The following is an 18,109-nucleotide window of genomic DNA, read 5'->3' as shown; positions in this document are numbered from 1 at the left end:
GAGAATTATGTTGTGATTTGCCATGAATCAATTACTTATAACTAGAGTATCTATTTACATTGCAGGACTCTCCAGACATTCAGTTTTATATTTTGAGATAACTGAATGTTTGCATTTTCCTTTTCTCATACTTGAAGTGCTTTTTGGATTTTATCCAGGTCTAAATGCAGGAAGTAAGAAATCATTCTGAGAGCTATTCATTACTATAGTAAACTTTTTATAATAGCTTTTAAGTTAAGGTTACCAGGTTTTTTTTCCAATGAATCCAGGGACACTTTTCAAGTTCAATGGATTTTGTATGGGGACTGATCTGTAAATCCGGGGACTTTCCCCAGGAAACGGGGACGTCTGGTAACCTTATTTTAAGTAGCTTTCCAAAATGTTTCAGATAATTAATAATATGAATTATCAAGTATAGCAATGAAATTATTTAAGGACTACAGGTAAGAATTCCCTGTAATTGGTCAGGCTCAGTTTGTTACAGAAAACTCTTTTCCGGTTGATCCCTAATTATAAGCTTTAAAATGTAAGAAGTATTTTGCTGTAAGAACTTTGGAGATAGAACATTCAAGCCCACCACATTACACAGATCCCCAGGCAAACAGAAAAATAACTCTCCACATTAAATGAAGGTTAGTATTGTTATGAGTTTGGGCAGGGGTCAGTTTGGATGGAACCCTGGGTCCTCTTCCAGAACTGACGATCCTGTATCTGTGAGGATTGACTGGATAAGGAGAAGCTTTCCAAGCCAGTTCCTTTGTCAAGGTAATGGCGTTGGCTGGCCAGTTAAGTACCACAATTTAACCTAACCAAAGAAGTTGCTCTGTGCCACAGAGCAGATGGGTAGGCCTTCCCCAACCCCTCACCTAGCTGCTACGTAGGTGTGTGCAAAAGAGCAAGAGCTCAAAGGCTGAATGCCAGGAGATGCAGACAGATGTATTTTGGCTGTGCTGGATTCAAAACTTCAAAATATCTTTTATGTTGTTAAGGCTGTGAGCCCTTCCATCGCATGGTCAAGTTGTATATATGTGTAAATAAAACCACCAGTCTCTGATGTCCTTCATTCCAAGGAAATCAGTCCACACTTATCTTTGCTCTACTTTTCTAGGCTCAGGTCTGTACTTTAAAGCTCCCTGTCTGACTGTTGTGTTTGTTTTTTGCCCTGACTTTCCTCCCCACAAAAACCCACTCTTTACTGCTGAATCAGAACAAACAGCTATCCATGGAAAACCCGAATTGCACTTTGTTTCAATTTAGTGTTAAAGAGCTGGTTTTCCTGGGTACAGTGGCGGGGGTGGGAAGTGCTCAGACATTGGGAAAATGTGGACCTGTGCCTAGAAATATGGGGCCAAGGTAAGTGTGAATGAGCCCCAAGTGTTGGAAGAAACCCTGGAGTCTCTTACCACTTGGATATTGGGGTGGTGTGTAACAACATAGCAAAACATTAAACCTTAAAAAGCTTGCCTATACAGAGCTGTCTTCAGATGTCTCCTAAAGGTTATATAGTTACTCATCTCCTTGACATCTGATGGGAGGGCACTCCACAGGGTGGGTGCCATTACCAAGAAGGCCCTCTGCCTGGTTCACTGTAGCTTCAATTCTCAGTGTGGGAATCGCCAGAAGACCCTCGGTGCTGGATCTCAGTGTCCGGGCTGAACAATGGGAGTGGAGATGCTCCTTCAGGTATGGGCTGTTTAGGGTTTTAAAGGTCAGCACCAACACTTTGAATTGTGTTTAGAAATGTACTGGGAGCCAATGTAGGTCTTTCAGGACCGGTATTATATGGTTTTGGCAGCTGCTCCTGGTCACCAGCCTAGCTGCCACATTCTGGATTAGTTGTAGTTTCCGAGTCACCTTCAAAGGTGACATAGAGCGCATTGCAGTAGTCCAAGCAGGAGATAACCAGAGCATGCACCACTCGGGCAAGAGAGTCCATGGGCAGGTAAGGTAAAGGTAAAGGGACCCCTGACCATTAGGTCCAGTCATGACCAATTCTGGGGTTGCGGCGCTCATCTCGCTTTATTGGCCGAGGGAGCTGGCGTACAGCTTCCGGTTCATGTGGCCAGCATGACTAAGCCACTTCTGGCGAACCAGAGCAGTGCACGGAAACGCTGTTTACCTTCCCGCCGGAGCGGTACCTATTTATCTACTTGCACTTTGACGTGCTTTCGAACTGCTAGGTGGGCAGGAGCTGGGACCGAGCAACAGGAGCTCACCCCATCACGGGGATTCGAACCGCCGACCTTCTCATTGGCAAGTCCTAGGCTCTGTGGTTTAACCCACAGCGCCACCTGCGCCCCATCCATGGGCAGGTAGGGTCTCAATATAAACGGGCTCATCCTTACAATGACAACTTTAGAAGACAAGTCGTATTAAGTCTGTTGCAGCAAAAGATGAAAGAGCCCACAAAAGCTCATGTCACAACAAATATGTTATTCTTCAAGATGTCACAAGATGTCTTGTTTCTCTTTCTAGGAGCAACTCTAAAGGGAAGGAGGTTACTGCTGCAATCCTAATGTCGCATACCTGGGCGTAAACTCCTTTGAATTCAGTAGGATATACTTTCAAGCAATTATGGTTAGCTTTGCTCTGCACGGAAAGGTTTGTTCTCCTCATGGAGGCAAATTCCTTTGATCATGGGTAGGCAAACTAAGGCCCAGGGGCCGGATCTGGCCCAATTGCCTTCTAAATCGTGCCCGCAGACGGTCCGGGAATCTGTGTGCTTTTACATGAGTGGAATGTGTCCTTTTATTTAAAATGCATCTCTGGGTTATTTGTGGGCCATAGGAATTTGTTCATTCTTTCCCCCCCAAAATATAGTCCGCCCCCCCCAAGGTCTGAGAGACAGTGGACCGGTCCCCTGCTGAAAAAGTTTGCTGACCCCTGGTCTTAGATTGTAGGTTTGTTTGTTTTTTTAGCATTTACTGTGACAAGCGAAGTGTTTCTAAAACCACCCTAAAGCAGTATCTTGTGGCTTCAAACGTTACTTTTTCAACATTCCTATTCAGTGTCTCCCCCCGCCCCCATATGCCATTTGCATTTAATTGGAGGCATTGCCAACCCTGCAAGCCCACCGTCCGGGGTGGATTTATGTTTGATGGGGCCCTAAACTACTGAAGGTAATGGGGCCCTTTATATGTCCAGCTGTCCTTTGTCAACAAACTGTCCCTTTTTTGTGTTGAATATATGGTAATTTATGGACCTAATAGGTATCTAAAGCCATTTGACACTGTTGCTGTATGCAGGTTTTATTTTATTGGTTATTTATCTTATATTTTGGAAATGTACATCCAGATTCCCCCCCCCCCTTTTATTCTCCCCGCACCTGGAGAGTGGGGCCCTAAGCTATACTTGTAGCTTGTTTAAGTTTATACGTAAATCCGGCACTGGTCCTTTGACTTGCAAACTGAAGGAGGGAGTCTCCCGGCAGAAGACTACAAATCCCAGAGTGCCTTTCGGAAAGGCCCTCACCCGCCCGCCAAGAGGGTGCAGTTCCGCTACTCCGCAACAAGAGGGAAGCGGCGACTACATCCCCCACAGTGCAAGGCGAGCAAGCGCGCAGAATGGGGTCCGCCCCCGGCCGCCGCCGCCGCCTCCCCGCCAGAGCGCCCGGATAAAGGTTCCGTTCCGTGCGCAGTGCGGCTCGGTGCGACGCTGCTGGCAGAGGAGGAGGCCGAGTCCGTGGCCCAGGCGGCGCCAGAACAGCCTGGCATCCCCCGAGTCGCCGCCGTGGTGGGGGGAGAGCTCTGAGGCGGACGCCGCCGCGGGCGAGATGTCGGGGGGAACGGGAGGCCCCTCGACCCGGGGCTCCGGCGGCGGCGGCGGCGGAGGGTTGAGCCGCGAGCTGTGCCGCGCCTTCGGCCATTACAACCGGCACCTGGCGCGGCTGCAGCACAACCTGCGCGAGACGAAGAAGTTCTTCCGCGACATCAAGTACTCCCAGGGCCCCGGCGCTGCCTCTGCTGCCGCCGCCGCCGCTACCCCTGGGCCGGCCGGGGAGGAGCCGCGGCCTCAGCAGGAGCAGCCCTCCCCAGATGTCTGTGCCCCTGTTGGTGAGGGTCCCTCGCTGCAGGCCGGTAAGGAGCTCGGGAGGGGAGTGGGGGGGGCGTATCGGGGGAACCGGGCGGGTCGGTGGGAGGAGGAGCTTCCGCATTTTATGTTGGGTCTCTGCCCAAATCGCAGGGATATTCCTCTCCCTTTAAAAAAAAAAAAAATGCATCAAGGGAAACTCCAACCGGTGTGGCTTCTTCCATCACTGAAGCGGTGTGGGAATGGCAGTCAGTGGGTGGAATTCCCCCCTCTTGGGCAGCCCTTGCAGTCTGGTCTTGTGCATCTGCACTCCCAAGTAACTCTGGCTGAGTTCGCCAAGGTGCTAGAGCTGCAGGGTTGGGAGAAAGCTCCGTTAAATTCCGTAGGACTTGCTTTGGAGTACACATGGTTAGGACTGTACTGTTGTTGCTCTCACTAACCCCCCAGGTAAGGCCACATCCGCCCCATACAGCTAAAGCACATTTATACCACTTTAGCTATCATGGCTCTCCCCCTACCCCCCAAAAAAGAATACTGGAAAGTGTAATTTACCCCTCACAGAACTACCATTTCCTCAAAGAACCCTTAACAAACCACTGTTCTCAGGATCACTTAATGGGGGGGGGGCAGTTAAAGTGGTATAAGACTGCTTAAAATGTATGGTGTGGATTAACAGAAGATTGACAGCAGGGAGAGGCCTGCTGGGGCAGAGCTGGAGAACTATGGCTGCCCAGATGTTGCTGGACTGCAAGTCCTATAATCTGTGACCACATGCTATGCTCATGGTTCTGTATCTGGCATCCATGTCTGTGGGTGACTGCAAGGTATGTGGAGGGGATCCTGGCTTTTCCCGAGGGAGTGGGAAAAGGCAATTGAGAGGCCTTTAGGTAGCCAAGATGAAGAGGGAGGTAGCCGAGAAAAAAGGTGATTATTCAGGAGTAATTATAGGAATCCTTGAAGGTTGAAGGAACTAGTGGTTGACAGGTGGCTGCTGTTTGAAGCTGCCCAGAACCCAAGAAGAATTCTGCTATGCACAAACAAATGACATTGGCTGCCCTTTAAGTGTTTGGCATCCTGGCTTTGAATAAGAATTTGGTATGGCACTGTTGCCACCCCCATATATGCCTTTTGGATTGAAGATTACCATCAGTGACTGCTTTAAGTGCTCTCTTGTGTTAGGCTCTGCCTATACTCTACTAAAATGTAAGAATTTTATGTATGGTAAGCTACAAACTAATATAGTCCCCCTCCCAAACAAACCCCAGGATGGATAGCAGAGAGAAGTTGCTTCTGAGGCAGGTTTATTGGAGCATGAGTCATTGTGGTCAGCAGCCTCCTGTACGTCTAAGCAATAGCTTGATGTTTATTATTAGTATTTTAATTTCTCAGTATGCATGCTGGTGTAGCTTGTTGCCCCAACTTCTTCACTGTACTCTGAAATATTGTGATTCTGGTCTCTGTTGGTGAATGAGAAGAAATGCTCCTTGAGATGGAAGGAAACAAATGTTCTGAGGTTGGACTGCATTGAAATATGCTGAATGAAGTAGCAGTGAACTAGAAATGGCATAGATGTGATTGGACGGAATGATCTGGATGGACACTAGAGGTTTGTAAATGAGTAACGGAATCAAAACTGGTTCTGAGAATGAATAAAATAAGACAAAAATTGGAATGAGGATCCGAATGGATGTGTGATTGGAATGCATGACCTGCCTCTTCAGGAAACAAGTGGCTCGCTACACAGGCTGTTGGCCCTGAACTTGTAATAAATCTGCACCTAGTTGAAATGTGATTCTTCTTATAGAGACATTTTTAAATGTGTTTGTCAAAACAATCAGAGGTTTTCCGCTTTCTGATTCTGCCCTACAGCTTTAACTTTCGAGGTACATTTCCCCACTCTTTCATTGGGAAGTTTTGTACAAAGTGCTTTTTTAAAATATTAGATCAGAAGGAGTTGGCAGAAGCTTTAAGTTGCAGTCCTATTTACACTTGTGAGTAAACCAGCTGTTGATGTGCCAATTAAATAGGGTTGCAAAGAAATTAGACATTTTTGAGCTTTTTCTGAGGAAAATCAGCAAAGACGACACTGACATTGACTGCCATACGTCTGGATTTTCCCGCCCAGACACTGGTTGCAGCTACAGTATTCTGGATATGTCCAGATGTATGGCAACCCTTAAAAAAACTTGTTTCTTTTGTGTATGTCTTTGGATATATTATAGTTGGCAAGTTTTGATTGATACTGATATAATACCTGAAATGTTTTATTTACAAAGATAAATAATACAAAGATACATAGTAATGGAAATGTAGGTGTCTACTTATGCCTTGGTTCCTTCTGGTTTTGCAGTTGTTAAGAAGCATTAGGGCTGTTTTATACTTCCGGATTTCTACCAAGCTATGGTTTCTGGGCACCGGCAATTATGCAGCAGAATAGCATGAATCAGAACTGCACTGTGATACATGATGGCAATTGTTTCTGTTATTGAAACACTTTTTTATTTTTGGAGCAACTGTAATCAAACTCTCAGATATATGCAAGTTCACACATCTAGTCCAGCCCCATGCAATGTAGGAACCACAACTGAAGCATCCATGACAGATGGCCATCCAGCATCTGTTTAAAAACCTTCCTCTGATCCACTGTCTAACAGCTCTTACTGTCATGAGGTTCTTTCAGATGTTTAGTCAGAATCTCCTTTCTTGTAACTTGAAATTGAATTGAAATTGGTTCAGGTCTTACTCTCTGGAGCAGCAGAAAACAAGTTTGCGCCAACTTCCATATGACAGTCCTCTGGATAGCTGAAGATGGCTGGTATATCACCCCTCAGCCTTTTCTTCTCTAGGCTAAACATATCCAACTCCCTCAACTGTTACTCATAAGTCTTGGTTTCCAGACATTTTATCTCCTTGGTTGCTCTCCTCTGCACACCAGAACTGGATACAGTACTGGTCTGACAAAGACAGAAGAGTGATACTATTAGTTCCCTTGATCTGGACACTATACTTCTGTTGATGCAGTCTATAATAGCATTCCCCCCCCTTTTTTTTGCTGCTGCTGCTGCATCATCATCACACTGCTGACTCATTTTAAGCGTGTGGTCTACTAAGACCCCTAGATCTTCCTGCCTAAGAATAGAACTTTAAATTTGTCCCTATTGAACTTTAAGGTAATATAGAATCCTGATTCCATCTTCTGAGGTATTAGCTACCCCTCCTAGTCTGTTGTCGTATGCATGTTTGCTTAGCATCCTATCTGTTCCTTCATCCAAGTCATTTATAAAGATGTTGAATAACACTGGACCCAGGACAGAACCCTGTGGCACCCCACTTGTCACTTTTCTCCAGGATGAGAAACCATTGGTGAGCACTCTTTGGGTTCGGTCAGTCAATCAGCTACAAATTCACCTAACAGTAACATCATCTAGCCCACAGTTTACCAGCTTCTCCAAACGACTATCATGGGGGACTTTGTCAAAAGCCTTAATGAAAGCAAGATACGCTCCATCCACAGTATTCCTCTGATACACCAAGCTTGTAACTCTATATAAAAAAAAGAAAAGAAATAAGATTTGTGTGGCATGACTTCTTTTTCAGAAACCTATGCTGGCTCTTAGTAGTCACAGTATGCTTTTCTAAGTACTACTCAAAGAGTGGCTGTTTAATTATTTGTTCTAATACCTTTCCTGATATTGATGACCGCTTGGTAGTTGCATGGGTCCTCTTCCTCCCACCTGCCTTTTTAAAGATGTAGAAAACATTTGCCTGCCTCCAGTTGGCAAAAACTCCAGTATTGCAGTTAGCATACGTTCAGTGTTGCTAATGAATGCATGAAACGGACAATATTCTGTGGAAAAATAAAGCACAAGAAAAATTCCTGCCTCATAAACTTCAGCGCTTTCTGAACAAAACAGGAACAAGGCATAGGCTTAAGACACTCCCTCCTTGCCATGTTGTGTTTTGAGATGGTGATTTATATAGGATATGGACAAACAGTACTTATCTGATTCTGTTGTAACCAGAGACCTTGGAAGATAATTGCTGTGGGATTTTTTGGGGGGTGGGGGGAACACATAAGCCCAAAGGTTGTTTCTTTAGTGGATTGTCTGAACCAAGTTACAGAGGATGGCTTCATAGAATACATTTCTTCTTGCTTGACTTTGGTGAGAAAGCATATACATAACTCTGCATAAAAATTATGCGCGTGATTGGAAACTAAGTCATGTGTTCATGTTACAAGATAGGCAAATGATAGTTTCACACATTATTTACATGGTACCGGTAAATCTTATCAGGGAGCTGTTCTTACGGTATTTGATTTGGAAAACCAGGCGCAGCATTTGGGTGATTCATAACATGAAAAGGACCAGGTTTGCAATGTTTAATTATCAGTGTGATTAATCTTTAAACATAGCCCCAGAGTAAATGGTGGAGCAGATGAACAATGACTTGATTTGGGATACTTATAGAAACTGCTGCCATGTAGGATGCATAGATAAAAATTTTTTTTACATAATTTGCTTTCAGTTATTACAACTATTGGTTCTTGCTTTAGGAGGAAAGTACAAGAAGGCTTAGCTGGATCTTCACCAATCCAGGCTGGTCTCTATGGAACTTTCACTGGGTTTTCAACAAAATAAACACTAATAACAAACAAACATTACAGATCTCATGTTTAGTTATTTTTATAACTCGTCTCAATGTATTATTATAAGGAAATGTCATACTCAGATGGCACTGATTTCTAAAAGAAACATAATCTTTGGTTAGACTGTAAATTTTGTTTTCTTACGTTTTCTCACAATGCACTAAGGCCTCCTTCAGTGAGGTTCTACAAATGTAAATAGAGTAAAATCTTATCAGTTGGCTAAATCTAAATAATCAGCTAAAAAGCAATTACTTGCTTTATTGTCTTATAAATTTAACATTAAATCAAGATACATTCAGGCAATGCAATGCAAAAATCTAGATGCTGGGTTTATAAAGGAGTAAAGTAATAAAATTAAGTGAAGTTTCTAAAACAGAGATGCTTTGGGACAAAGGAAACCTCTGGGCAAGGATTCAAAATTAGAAAATTAAGCCCCAAACCAATAATAGTAATTGGGAGCTCTTGAAGCTCAAAACCAGTTCAGTATATTAGAATCCACTCAAAACTGGTAACAATGATCAAATAGAATTATTCTCATGCTTGAACATCTCTGCTAGTAGAATATCTATATATGTTCAGTGTGTGCTGAAATTCTTTTCTTTCATATGACATGTGGATGGAGTTAGTGGTGCAAAGACTGTGGTGTCTAGTCTGATAGTGGTATAGGGAGTATACTATGACAATATCCTGGATTGTGAATTAGCATGCACATGCTCTGCTGTGTCTTGATTAACAAAGTCCCAAATGGTACAGAGCCTGTTCTCAAAATGCAGTCCTTCCTGTGGCTTTATGCATTTTGTTTGTAAGCCACCTTATCCCAAAAGGTCAGGGCTGTTTCTAAGCCATCCTCTCTTAAGGTCAGTGTTGGCAACAAACAAACAAAATCCCATAACCACCATATCTGCTGTCTGCAGTGGCCTGTTGAACGCTTGCAGGGCTAGCCTACAGCTTTTGGCTCTATATACACCCCATTTCCCCCTATTTGACTTCTAATCTTGGCAAAGTTTAATGATCCACACCCTTGGTGCAGTGAAATTCTATGGTGAAGAAAATAAGGTTGTGCCGAAAGTTCTTACTCAAGTGGAAACTTATGTAAGTGTTGTGAGTAGAAATAGTATGTGAAGTTGCAATATACTAATAGTAACATATTTCAATAGTGCTTAAGTTTGAATATCACACTAGTGAAGGTTTTCTTTTCCCTGAATAAACTTATTCTCAGGAACTGAGCCTTAACCCTAGATTATGATTCCTGGGAGCTGAACTGTGAAACATTGCCCATGTAATGTGCAAACCTAATTGAGAACCCACACGTTTTCCTCTGGGATTTGTTGTGATTTTCTTTTACCCCTTTCAATTATCATGTAGAGTTCCCCCGCCCACAAAAAGCTCCCTCTAGCTTTCTTGAAAAGGTGTTTCAGTTTTTTGTTCTAAACTCTTTGCTGTCATCTCTTCTCAAGTTTGTGTAACCTTCCTCTGATTTCAACAGGTTTTTCCTATAGTCTTTGCATAATGAGGGACAGGACTTGAACCTTGCTATCCATGTTATCTAACAACCCATTGCTAGATGTGTGAACCATTAAGGCACCACCCCATTCTCTGCATATTTGATTATACTTGTGCAAGTGTCTTAGTACTGGCCAGGTTGATTCTTGATGGATATATTGGTGAATCATTAAAGGGACCTGTGAAGTTGCACTGTTGAACTAGAGACACTTTACATGATCACATTTGACAAGCAAATTGTAAAATTTGCACTCTGGTTTTTTTCAGCAGTAGAGTAAAAACACACCACCCTTGTCTCAAAACAAGAAGCAGTTGCTATTGTTGGCCATCCTGAAAGAGGAAGCAACCTTACACCAGTCTTGACTCTGCCTTCCTTGAGAGAGCATGTTTAATCTTAGACCTCTATGTTGCACTCCTTTGGGGGTAGGGGTGGTCCGTGTCACCATTAAGAGAAAGAGGTAGAAATAAGCCAATATATATGTGGACTCTTTCTGGATAAAGTGACTTTTCTTTAAATTTTCAGAGTTGTTAACCTAGTTCAAAGTTTTCATATGAATTAGCCAGATGTTTAATTGAAAACCAATCACAGTCAGTCCATCATTTGAAAAGCAAGACTTTGGAGCCACCTTGCCCCAAAATGGCAACTGACATTCTGTTTTGGTGACTGAAACATAGGTTTAAGGAGCCATTTGGCACCTAGCTTATATATCTGCGCTTCTAACACTGGTCAAGAGGAAGCAGTGGCTAGCTGGCATTTTCTCTGACTCACTGTGGCCTTAGTGAGGCAGGGTCAGTTGTGCACCTTGTGCTTGGGGCAGAAGTGATGCACAAGTCCTGATCGGCACTGCATGACACAGTGGAGAGCAGCGTAGTACCTTAGACTCAGTTGACTGTAAAATGGGGTGAAGCACCAAATACAGAGACAACTCTCCCCCATCCCCATTTGCTCAGTGGTGGTATGACTGCACGGTGGTATGAGAAACTGCAGCCACACTGATGTTTCTCCTGCAATCCCCTCAGCAGGGGCCACGGGGCTGAAAGGCATAGCGATCGACCTCTACCTAAATGACCTCTTGGTCTTGACAGCAATTGCTGTTTGTCTCAGGAAGCATTTGTATATGATCAGACATGCAAAGAGCCCCCTCAAACCCACACAACACATTCAGCCTTTTGATAATCACCAAGATGTGGCAAGATAGTTTCCATCAAGGTAGCAGGATACCGGATGCCTGGCTCGCACCCAGAGAGTGCAAGTCTCTTCTCCAAGTTTCCAGGTGGAGCTGGCTCACATTCAGGACCCATGATCCCACTTCATGGATCCATTATCATTACATTAGATTTTAACTTCAGAAATATTCTAACTAGGCCCCTTCAGTGGCGGCTTTTTCCTTATCAGATCTTATTTCCAAAGTGCTCTATCTTATGTGAACGTGCTCTACTTGTTGTAACGTGATGTAAACTATTCCTCTGTGCTGCTCATATAGTTATTTTGAGATCAGTTACCTAGTTTCTTCTTGGGAAAAGCAGACCCTTTGCGTACTTTTGAAGTGCTGATCACATGTTTTCTCAACTGATGCAAAATGGTTCCTTCAACTAATCCTTTTAGTGTAAGAATTCTTGTTTGTTGACAGCTGGGCACAACAAAAAGTCATTTTCTTAACTGCTGAATTGAGGCTAGTTCTTCAGTTGAGTAACTTTGGAGTTATTCAGCCTGTTAGTACGTTAGCAATGGATATGAAAATATTAATATAAGTTTTAATCACTATTCTCTGTCTGTGCTGTTGATCTTTAGCAGAGACACCCACAGGATTTCCTGGGCCCAGAACATTGTATGTGGATTGCCTCCCCCACCCCACAATGTATTGTCAAGAACTGATGTTTTTGCACATGCATTTACTATTAAAATCTGTTTTAAAATAAATTACAGTTATAGGAATAGGGTGGATACTATTGCAAAGATAAAAGTGGGAGAGCAGGGAGGATAATACACATAATCTTGAGCTCTTAAGTGAGAAAGCAAGATACAAATATATAATGTCACTCACAGCAGCAGCACCGGACCCTTCCCCCCTGCCCCTGGCAACAGACTAACATGGCTGCCCCTCTGGAAATGGATACTTAACAGGCAGTTAAAATATTTATGAAGGATATTAATTAGTGGCAGTCAACCATCTGTCTAGAGACTTATTCATTGGCAGCATCAGGACTATACATGCAGTCAACAAAAATATACTTGCTGTGTAGTCAGACTGGATTACATGTTGCAGCATAGAAGGTTTCTTGCTGCAATGCAGCTTCTGTTTGCCCAGGCATTTTCAGCCAATATCCTTGAACCTATTTTGTGACCCTGAAGATAGAATTCTGACTAGGGTTGAGCTGGGCATTTGACTTGAGCAAACATTGGTCAAATAATGGTCCAGAATTTTATATTTTTATTATAAAAATATTCCAGTAGTCAGTGGTTGGATATGCATATTGAGTGCAAAACCAAACTGTTTTACAATAATGATTAATGAGTGGAAGTACTACTTAAAAATTGTTGCAGGTAAGGTTTTTTATAAATATAAACAAGTCACTGAATTTATTTCTGGCTTTATTCCTGGAAAGTTAGGGTCAGCCTACAGTTAATACACTTTTAAAAAGAGAGAGAGGGAGAGGAAAAAATAAAAATAAACCAAGTAACTTGTACATCCAGAAGTCAATGTTAAGTAGGCAGCAGGCCAATTGTTCATTTCCTTTGCGTCACCTTCAACCGGTTTTTCACCTCCATCATCAAATTTCTTGTCTTGTATGTCTCACTGTTAGCGAATGGCATAGTAAAAAAAATAATCCAATTTTTTAAAGAAGTAAGCTTCTACCTACACAGTGGCATTCTGAACTTGATCGAGCACTTGCGGTATCCTTCAACAGGTGAATAAGCAATCAACTGGCAATATTTGTCTGATCAATTGGCTAGTGTACCCATCCTAGACTGGGGAAAAGGTAAATGAAGCTATGACCTGTCTAGAAGAAAAAGTTCACATACCAGCTGAATATTCACAGGGTCTAAAGCTATATGTACCTTACTTCATCTTCATTTTTAATGTTGATTTTTCAGGTTTTGCAGAAAACGATCTTGCCTTGCTGAGGGTGTGACTGGGGGCCCTGTTGTCTTAAATGATTTTCAGCAGGGCTCTTTCTGCCACTAAACAATTTTTTCTACTGTACTTCTCTTGCCATGCATACAAGACACTACTGTGAAGCAGTTTGGCAGTTGACTTGGAACAGAATCGCTCTATGTTGGCTGGGTGGAATAAAACACACAAGCTGTTCTCTTCTTCTGTTCTTCATAATTTTTGTACCAAATACCTTTTGGAAATGTTATGCTTAGGTCCAGAATGCAGTGCAGCATGAGTGAAACGCCCTTTTAAAGGCACTGAACATAAAGTTGCTTTTAATATGGACACCTTTACTGAACCGGTGACAGAGTTACTGCCACTTCTATGCCCTGCTGACTACTTGAAACGAGGACGGGAGATGGGGATGGCAGCTTTTCCTGTTTTCCCTCCTAGCTTTTCTCCCCATACCTACCTGCCCACTCACCTGTCGTCACCGAAATGAGAGGGAATTAACCATGCTATCTCCAGGGCTGGTATAGTTTTGGGACCTGTTGGGGGAGGGCATACTGGAGTAATAATGGGCCTTAGGATCCCGAAGACCCATGGACTGTTGGTAGTTCAGCAACTGCAGTGGAGCTTTCTTTTGCTGCATCAGGGAACTCCAGAGATAGAGTTCTGCAGGCTACTATGGCTGCTCAGCCACTCCCAGGGAGCATAGGGTTGCTCCTTAAATTTAAATATTGAAAACACTTTTATCAGCTAAAAATACTTCCAGAGCAGCTTTATCAGTTCTTATGGTAAGACTGACCTTGCCCTTAAACTTAGTCTTAAAGGGCTAAGAAAAAGGGATTAGGAGGGAGAAAGAAGGAAAAAAGCACATTGGACACTATTTATTAGTCAAATCAGGCATGGGGAACCTTTGATGCCACTAGGTGCTGCTCAGCTACTATTCCCATCAGCCCTAGCAAACATGCCCAGTGGCTGAGGATTATGAGAGTTATAGTTAAGCAATATTCAGAAAGCCCAAGGTTTCCCACACCTGAGTTAAGTGCTCAACAAATAATAGTAGTAAAATATGAGAACTTCAAGCTTTCTAAAAGGAGCTGTGCTTAAAGGTGTAAGGCTCCAGTCATAAATACCCTTTAAGATGAAAATAAGAGACCACTGGATTTTTAAAATTCTTTTTGGCATCTTTGAGGAGTATACATAGTACAATGAGACAGTGATATACAAAGGTGAGCTGTTCGTGTTGGACAAGTAAACGCTGGAATTCATAGACACCTACTTGTGTGTCACAAATGGAGATAAGGTCTAGGCAGGTTTTCAGTGATATCTTATTCTACAGTTTTCTGATTATTATAAGGTAGACCACTTGGGTTATCATGGGTAAAAAAAACATAAAGGACCCTTGACAGTCAAGTCCGGTCGCGAATGACTCTGGTGTTATGGCGCTCATCTCGCTTTATTGGCTGAGGGAGCCTTCCTGCCGTGCTTTCGAACTGCTAGGTTGGCAGGAGCTGGGACCGAGTAACGGGAGGTCACCCCATCATGGGGATTCGAACCGCCGACCTTCCAATTGGCAAGCCCTAGGCTCAGTGCTTTAGACTACAGAGCCACCTACAATTTACCCTAGTGTTTATGCAAAGAACACAAAATACACCCTCACCCCATGCAGTAATAGTGCATATTCAACAATATATGAAAGAAAAAGTGCAAATATACATTATCTTGAACATTATATTTCTAATAATCAAGGAAATCATTTTCCCCAAATTATATGTTCCTCCTTTCATCTTTCCATCTTTCTTTAGTAAGTTTAGACATACCAGGCCATTGACCATATCTTCCTGACCTTGCACAATAGCCATCATTTTTCATTTAAACCTTGGGTTGATAACTTCATTTCGTAGTACTGCATTGATATGGGATGTATGTGGAATGGATACTTGCTGAACTTCTTCCTGCCATGTTGCAAATTAAAGGCTTCTGATTCTTGGTGGCAAACTGCATTGCTTCTTCTGTCCCTGCTGCCTAAAATGTCATCTGGGCTGGGAATGTGGGAAGAAGGTAATCTTGGTTCCTGGAATGAGTGACCATTGCTCCATATTCAGTTCTCTTTGTGATACCCTCAGTCTTAGCTGCCCACTCCTGTGCAAAAATATTTTTCAAGTCAGAGTTTGGAATGTCTCATTCTGTACTGACATAGAGCTATAGAATCCTTTTGAAGCTCCATAGGTCACTTCAGAATATAATTGATAATAACTTCTTTTTTGCCTTTTTTAGGGCAGCTGAGCTCTATTGCCTTTCCCCGGCGTGAAGAGGAGTATCTTCAGCTGACAGTAAGCTGTCACCCATGCCTTTTAATCTTTGGTCAGAACTGCAATGCCAAATGTCAGTTAGTCAACATGCTTTTGGGTGAAAGACTGCTACCGACCTCCAAAGTTAGCAGTGAGGAGAACTGTAAGAGGCGTCGAATTCGCTTCACACATGGAAGACAAACACGGATTAGTTTGGCTCTTCCAGGACAGTATGAATTGGTTCACAACTTGGCAGCTCATCAAGGCAGATGGGAAACGATACCAGAAGAGGACTTAGAAATCCACTGCGATAATGAAGATCTCGCACACCAGATTGCAGAGCTGGAGGTTACACTGAATCACACTTTATTACAGGTACTGACGAGATCCAGTGTGTATGTACTTGCCCTGCCCTGTATAAACTTAATGAGAAAGGGAGTGTTGGCATGAAGCATTTTAATGAATATTTTGCACCTACGTTTAGTTGAGTAAATTCTACATAAAAACTAGAGGAGTCCTAGAAGTAGAACAGAGTTTGTCTGCATTCCTAAAGACTTCTGAGGGCGGATACCACATGTTCTGCCTCAACCCAGTGGTTCTTGTTTGAAGTCTGACTGCTGCTGTGGATGATTGAGGGGCGGAGGGTGCAGTTTGCAGCAGTGAAGCTTTAACTCTTCCCCTGACTGCTGGTTTTGCCCATACTCATTTGCTTTTCCTACAGCCCAGGTGCCGGACCTGTGATTGTATAAACTTGCTTAGATTTCTGCAAAGTATCTGAGGGTGTAGACAGACGTGGTAATAAAGCACAGTGCTTACAGTGGCACCTTGGGCCGTGTGTTGAACCCAGCTTCCTCCTGGCTTTGAATCTGAAATGACAGTCATATGTACCTGTGAAATAAGTGCTGATGGTTTATGCTCCTCTGTCCTCCATCTAGGAGTGGGGGGGGGGGCTCTATTATGCAAAACCTGCTCCAGAGATTGTGGGAGGATTCTTGGTAGCATAGGGCCAACCCATACACAGCCAGATACCCTGAAGAAGGGGCAGCCATGCCTAAATAGTTACCCTTGACTTCACCGAAATTTTTTCTTGAATTGTTGTAATTAGCATTAAGGAGTCCTTCTAAAACAGGGGTCAGCAACCTAAGGTCCATGGGCCGGAAGCGGCCAGTGGAGGTTGTTTGAACAGCCCACGAGCTGCCCCCAAACTGAGCTGCCCGCTCGCGCACTGCGCTAAACCAGCGCAGCGCAGGGACTCGCTTCCGCAGCACTGGAAATCGCATCTGTGCACATGATCCAGCCCACGAAGGGATCTTCACAGGACCAATCCAGCAAGATAAACCTTGCCAACCCCTGTTCTAAAACTAAATAGAATGGATACTATGTTCTTCTCTCTCCATCCCTTGACTTCAAAGTCGAAATACTTATCTAGTGCATTCTGTAGCTCAGGGCAAGTGTAGGGGAGGTAATGTTTGAAAGGGTTCCTTTTACTTGGGATTCTTGCCTCCCGTGTGAGTCATGTTCACGATATCACTACCCCTCGAGGGTTTGCCAGCCTGTCTGTTCCTGAGTATAACTTTGTTCTGAATGTTTGTGAATGTATGCTCCGAGTGTTGAATTTGGTTTTGTGTACTTCAACTGAATATGTCTGCCTTGCTCTTTTTTTTTTAATAGGTCAGCTAACACAGGGCAGCTCAAATATCTCTCATAAACTTTTCAAACCAGTGACAAAGATTTCTTTGTTAGGCTCCAGATATATCTAGGACAAATCAGATGAAAACAGCCACTCGGATTAATTTGTAAGGAGTGGCATAGGACTGTTTCCTCTGTTCTGTGTAGGAGAGCCACTGTGAAAAACTCCTTCTTACAAATGAAATTTTTAAACAGGGGAAGTTAACATTTACATCTTATATGTGAAAACTGCATATCTAATTACAGGGAGGGATCTTCCTATTTCGTAATTTGCAAGCTTCAATGAGTGGTAACAAGGAAATACTTCCACCATAAGGAGAGGCATGGTATAAATTTTAAAAACGGACATAATCCACATTTTTAAAAAGTCAATTGAAAAAAGCATTGGGGCTTTTGCAAATCCATGATTGCTTTAAAAGCATGGAAATTGTGTGCCAGTAAATAAGTTGTACATTCTAACATATTGTGCTGTCTCCCACCTTAGGCTTCATACCTCCCACAGCTTGCTTGGGTCCTTTAGCACCAATCCTCTTCTGCTGTAGTTTGAGGGCAACACTGGTGCCATGTTCATGTTTAAAAGTTTGGATAAATGTTTAAATTCAGGAGTTTCTAGTGAAATGAAATGCTTTAAAACTAATGACAGTTTTGAAATAAATCCTATTGTCTTACTATGTAGAATAATGGCACCAGGCAAAATAAGTAGAAAGGCTATAGGAAATGGGTTCCAATTCTACTGTAGTATTTAATGGCTGCCAATAAGAAACACATCTGCACAGTAATCTAAATGCTAATTCACTTCGTTGGGAGCTCTAGAAAGGAAAGGCAGTCTAGATAGAATTATACAC

General features: G+C 43.0%; 1 protein-coding gene and 1 long non-coding RNA gene across 2 annotated transcripts in view; one reads left to right on the top strand and one right to left on the bottom strand.

Moving 5' to 3' along the window:
* Window positions 1–3,496: 3,496 nt before the first annotated feature.
* The window catches only part of DSTYK (dual serine/threonine and tyrosine protein kinase), a 39,171-nt gene continuing 24,558 nt past the window's right edge, over window positions 3,497–18,109 (top strand). Inside the window, exons 1-2 of the mRNA XM_083617113.1 lie at window positions 3,497–4,076; window positions 15,562–15,950. Of these exons, the coding sequence (XP_083473239.1) occupies window positions 3,773–4,076; window positions 15,562–15,950 (693 nt within the window). The 5' untranslated portion in view covers window positions 3,497–3,772. The remainder of the gene's footprint in view (window positions 4,077–15,561; window positions 15,951–18,109) is intronic.
* The window catches only part of LOC310764065, a 40,458-nt gene continuing 26,933 nt past the window's right edge, over window positions 4,585–18,109 (bottom strand). The window contains exons 2-3 of the long non-coding RNA XR_014549001.1: window positions 7,711–7,876; window positions 4,585–7,572 (exon numbers count right to left, since the gene is read on the bottom strand). This is a non-coding gene — a long non-coding RNA (uncharacterized lncRNA). The remainder of the gene's footprint in view (window positions 7,573–7,710; window positions 7,877–18,109) is intronic.

This window comes from Podarcis filfolensis, assembly GCF_964270895.1.
Source record: "Podarcis filfolensis genome assembly, chromosome: 6".
In the NCBI taxonomy this organism is placed as follows: domain Eukaryota; kingdom Metazoa; phylum Chordata; class Lepidosauria; order Squamata; family Lacertidae; genus Podarcis; species Podarcis filfolensis.
Note: the sequence above shows the minus strand (reverse complement) of the source record. Positions and strands in the feature narration are given on the sequence as shown.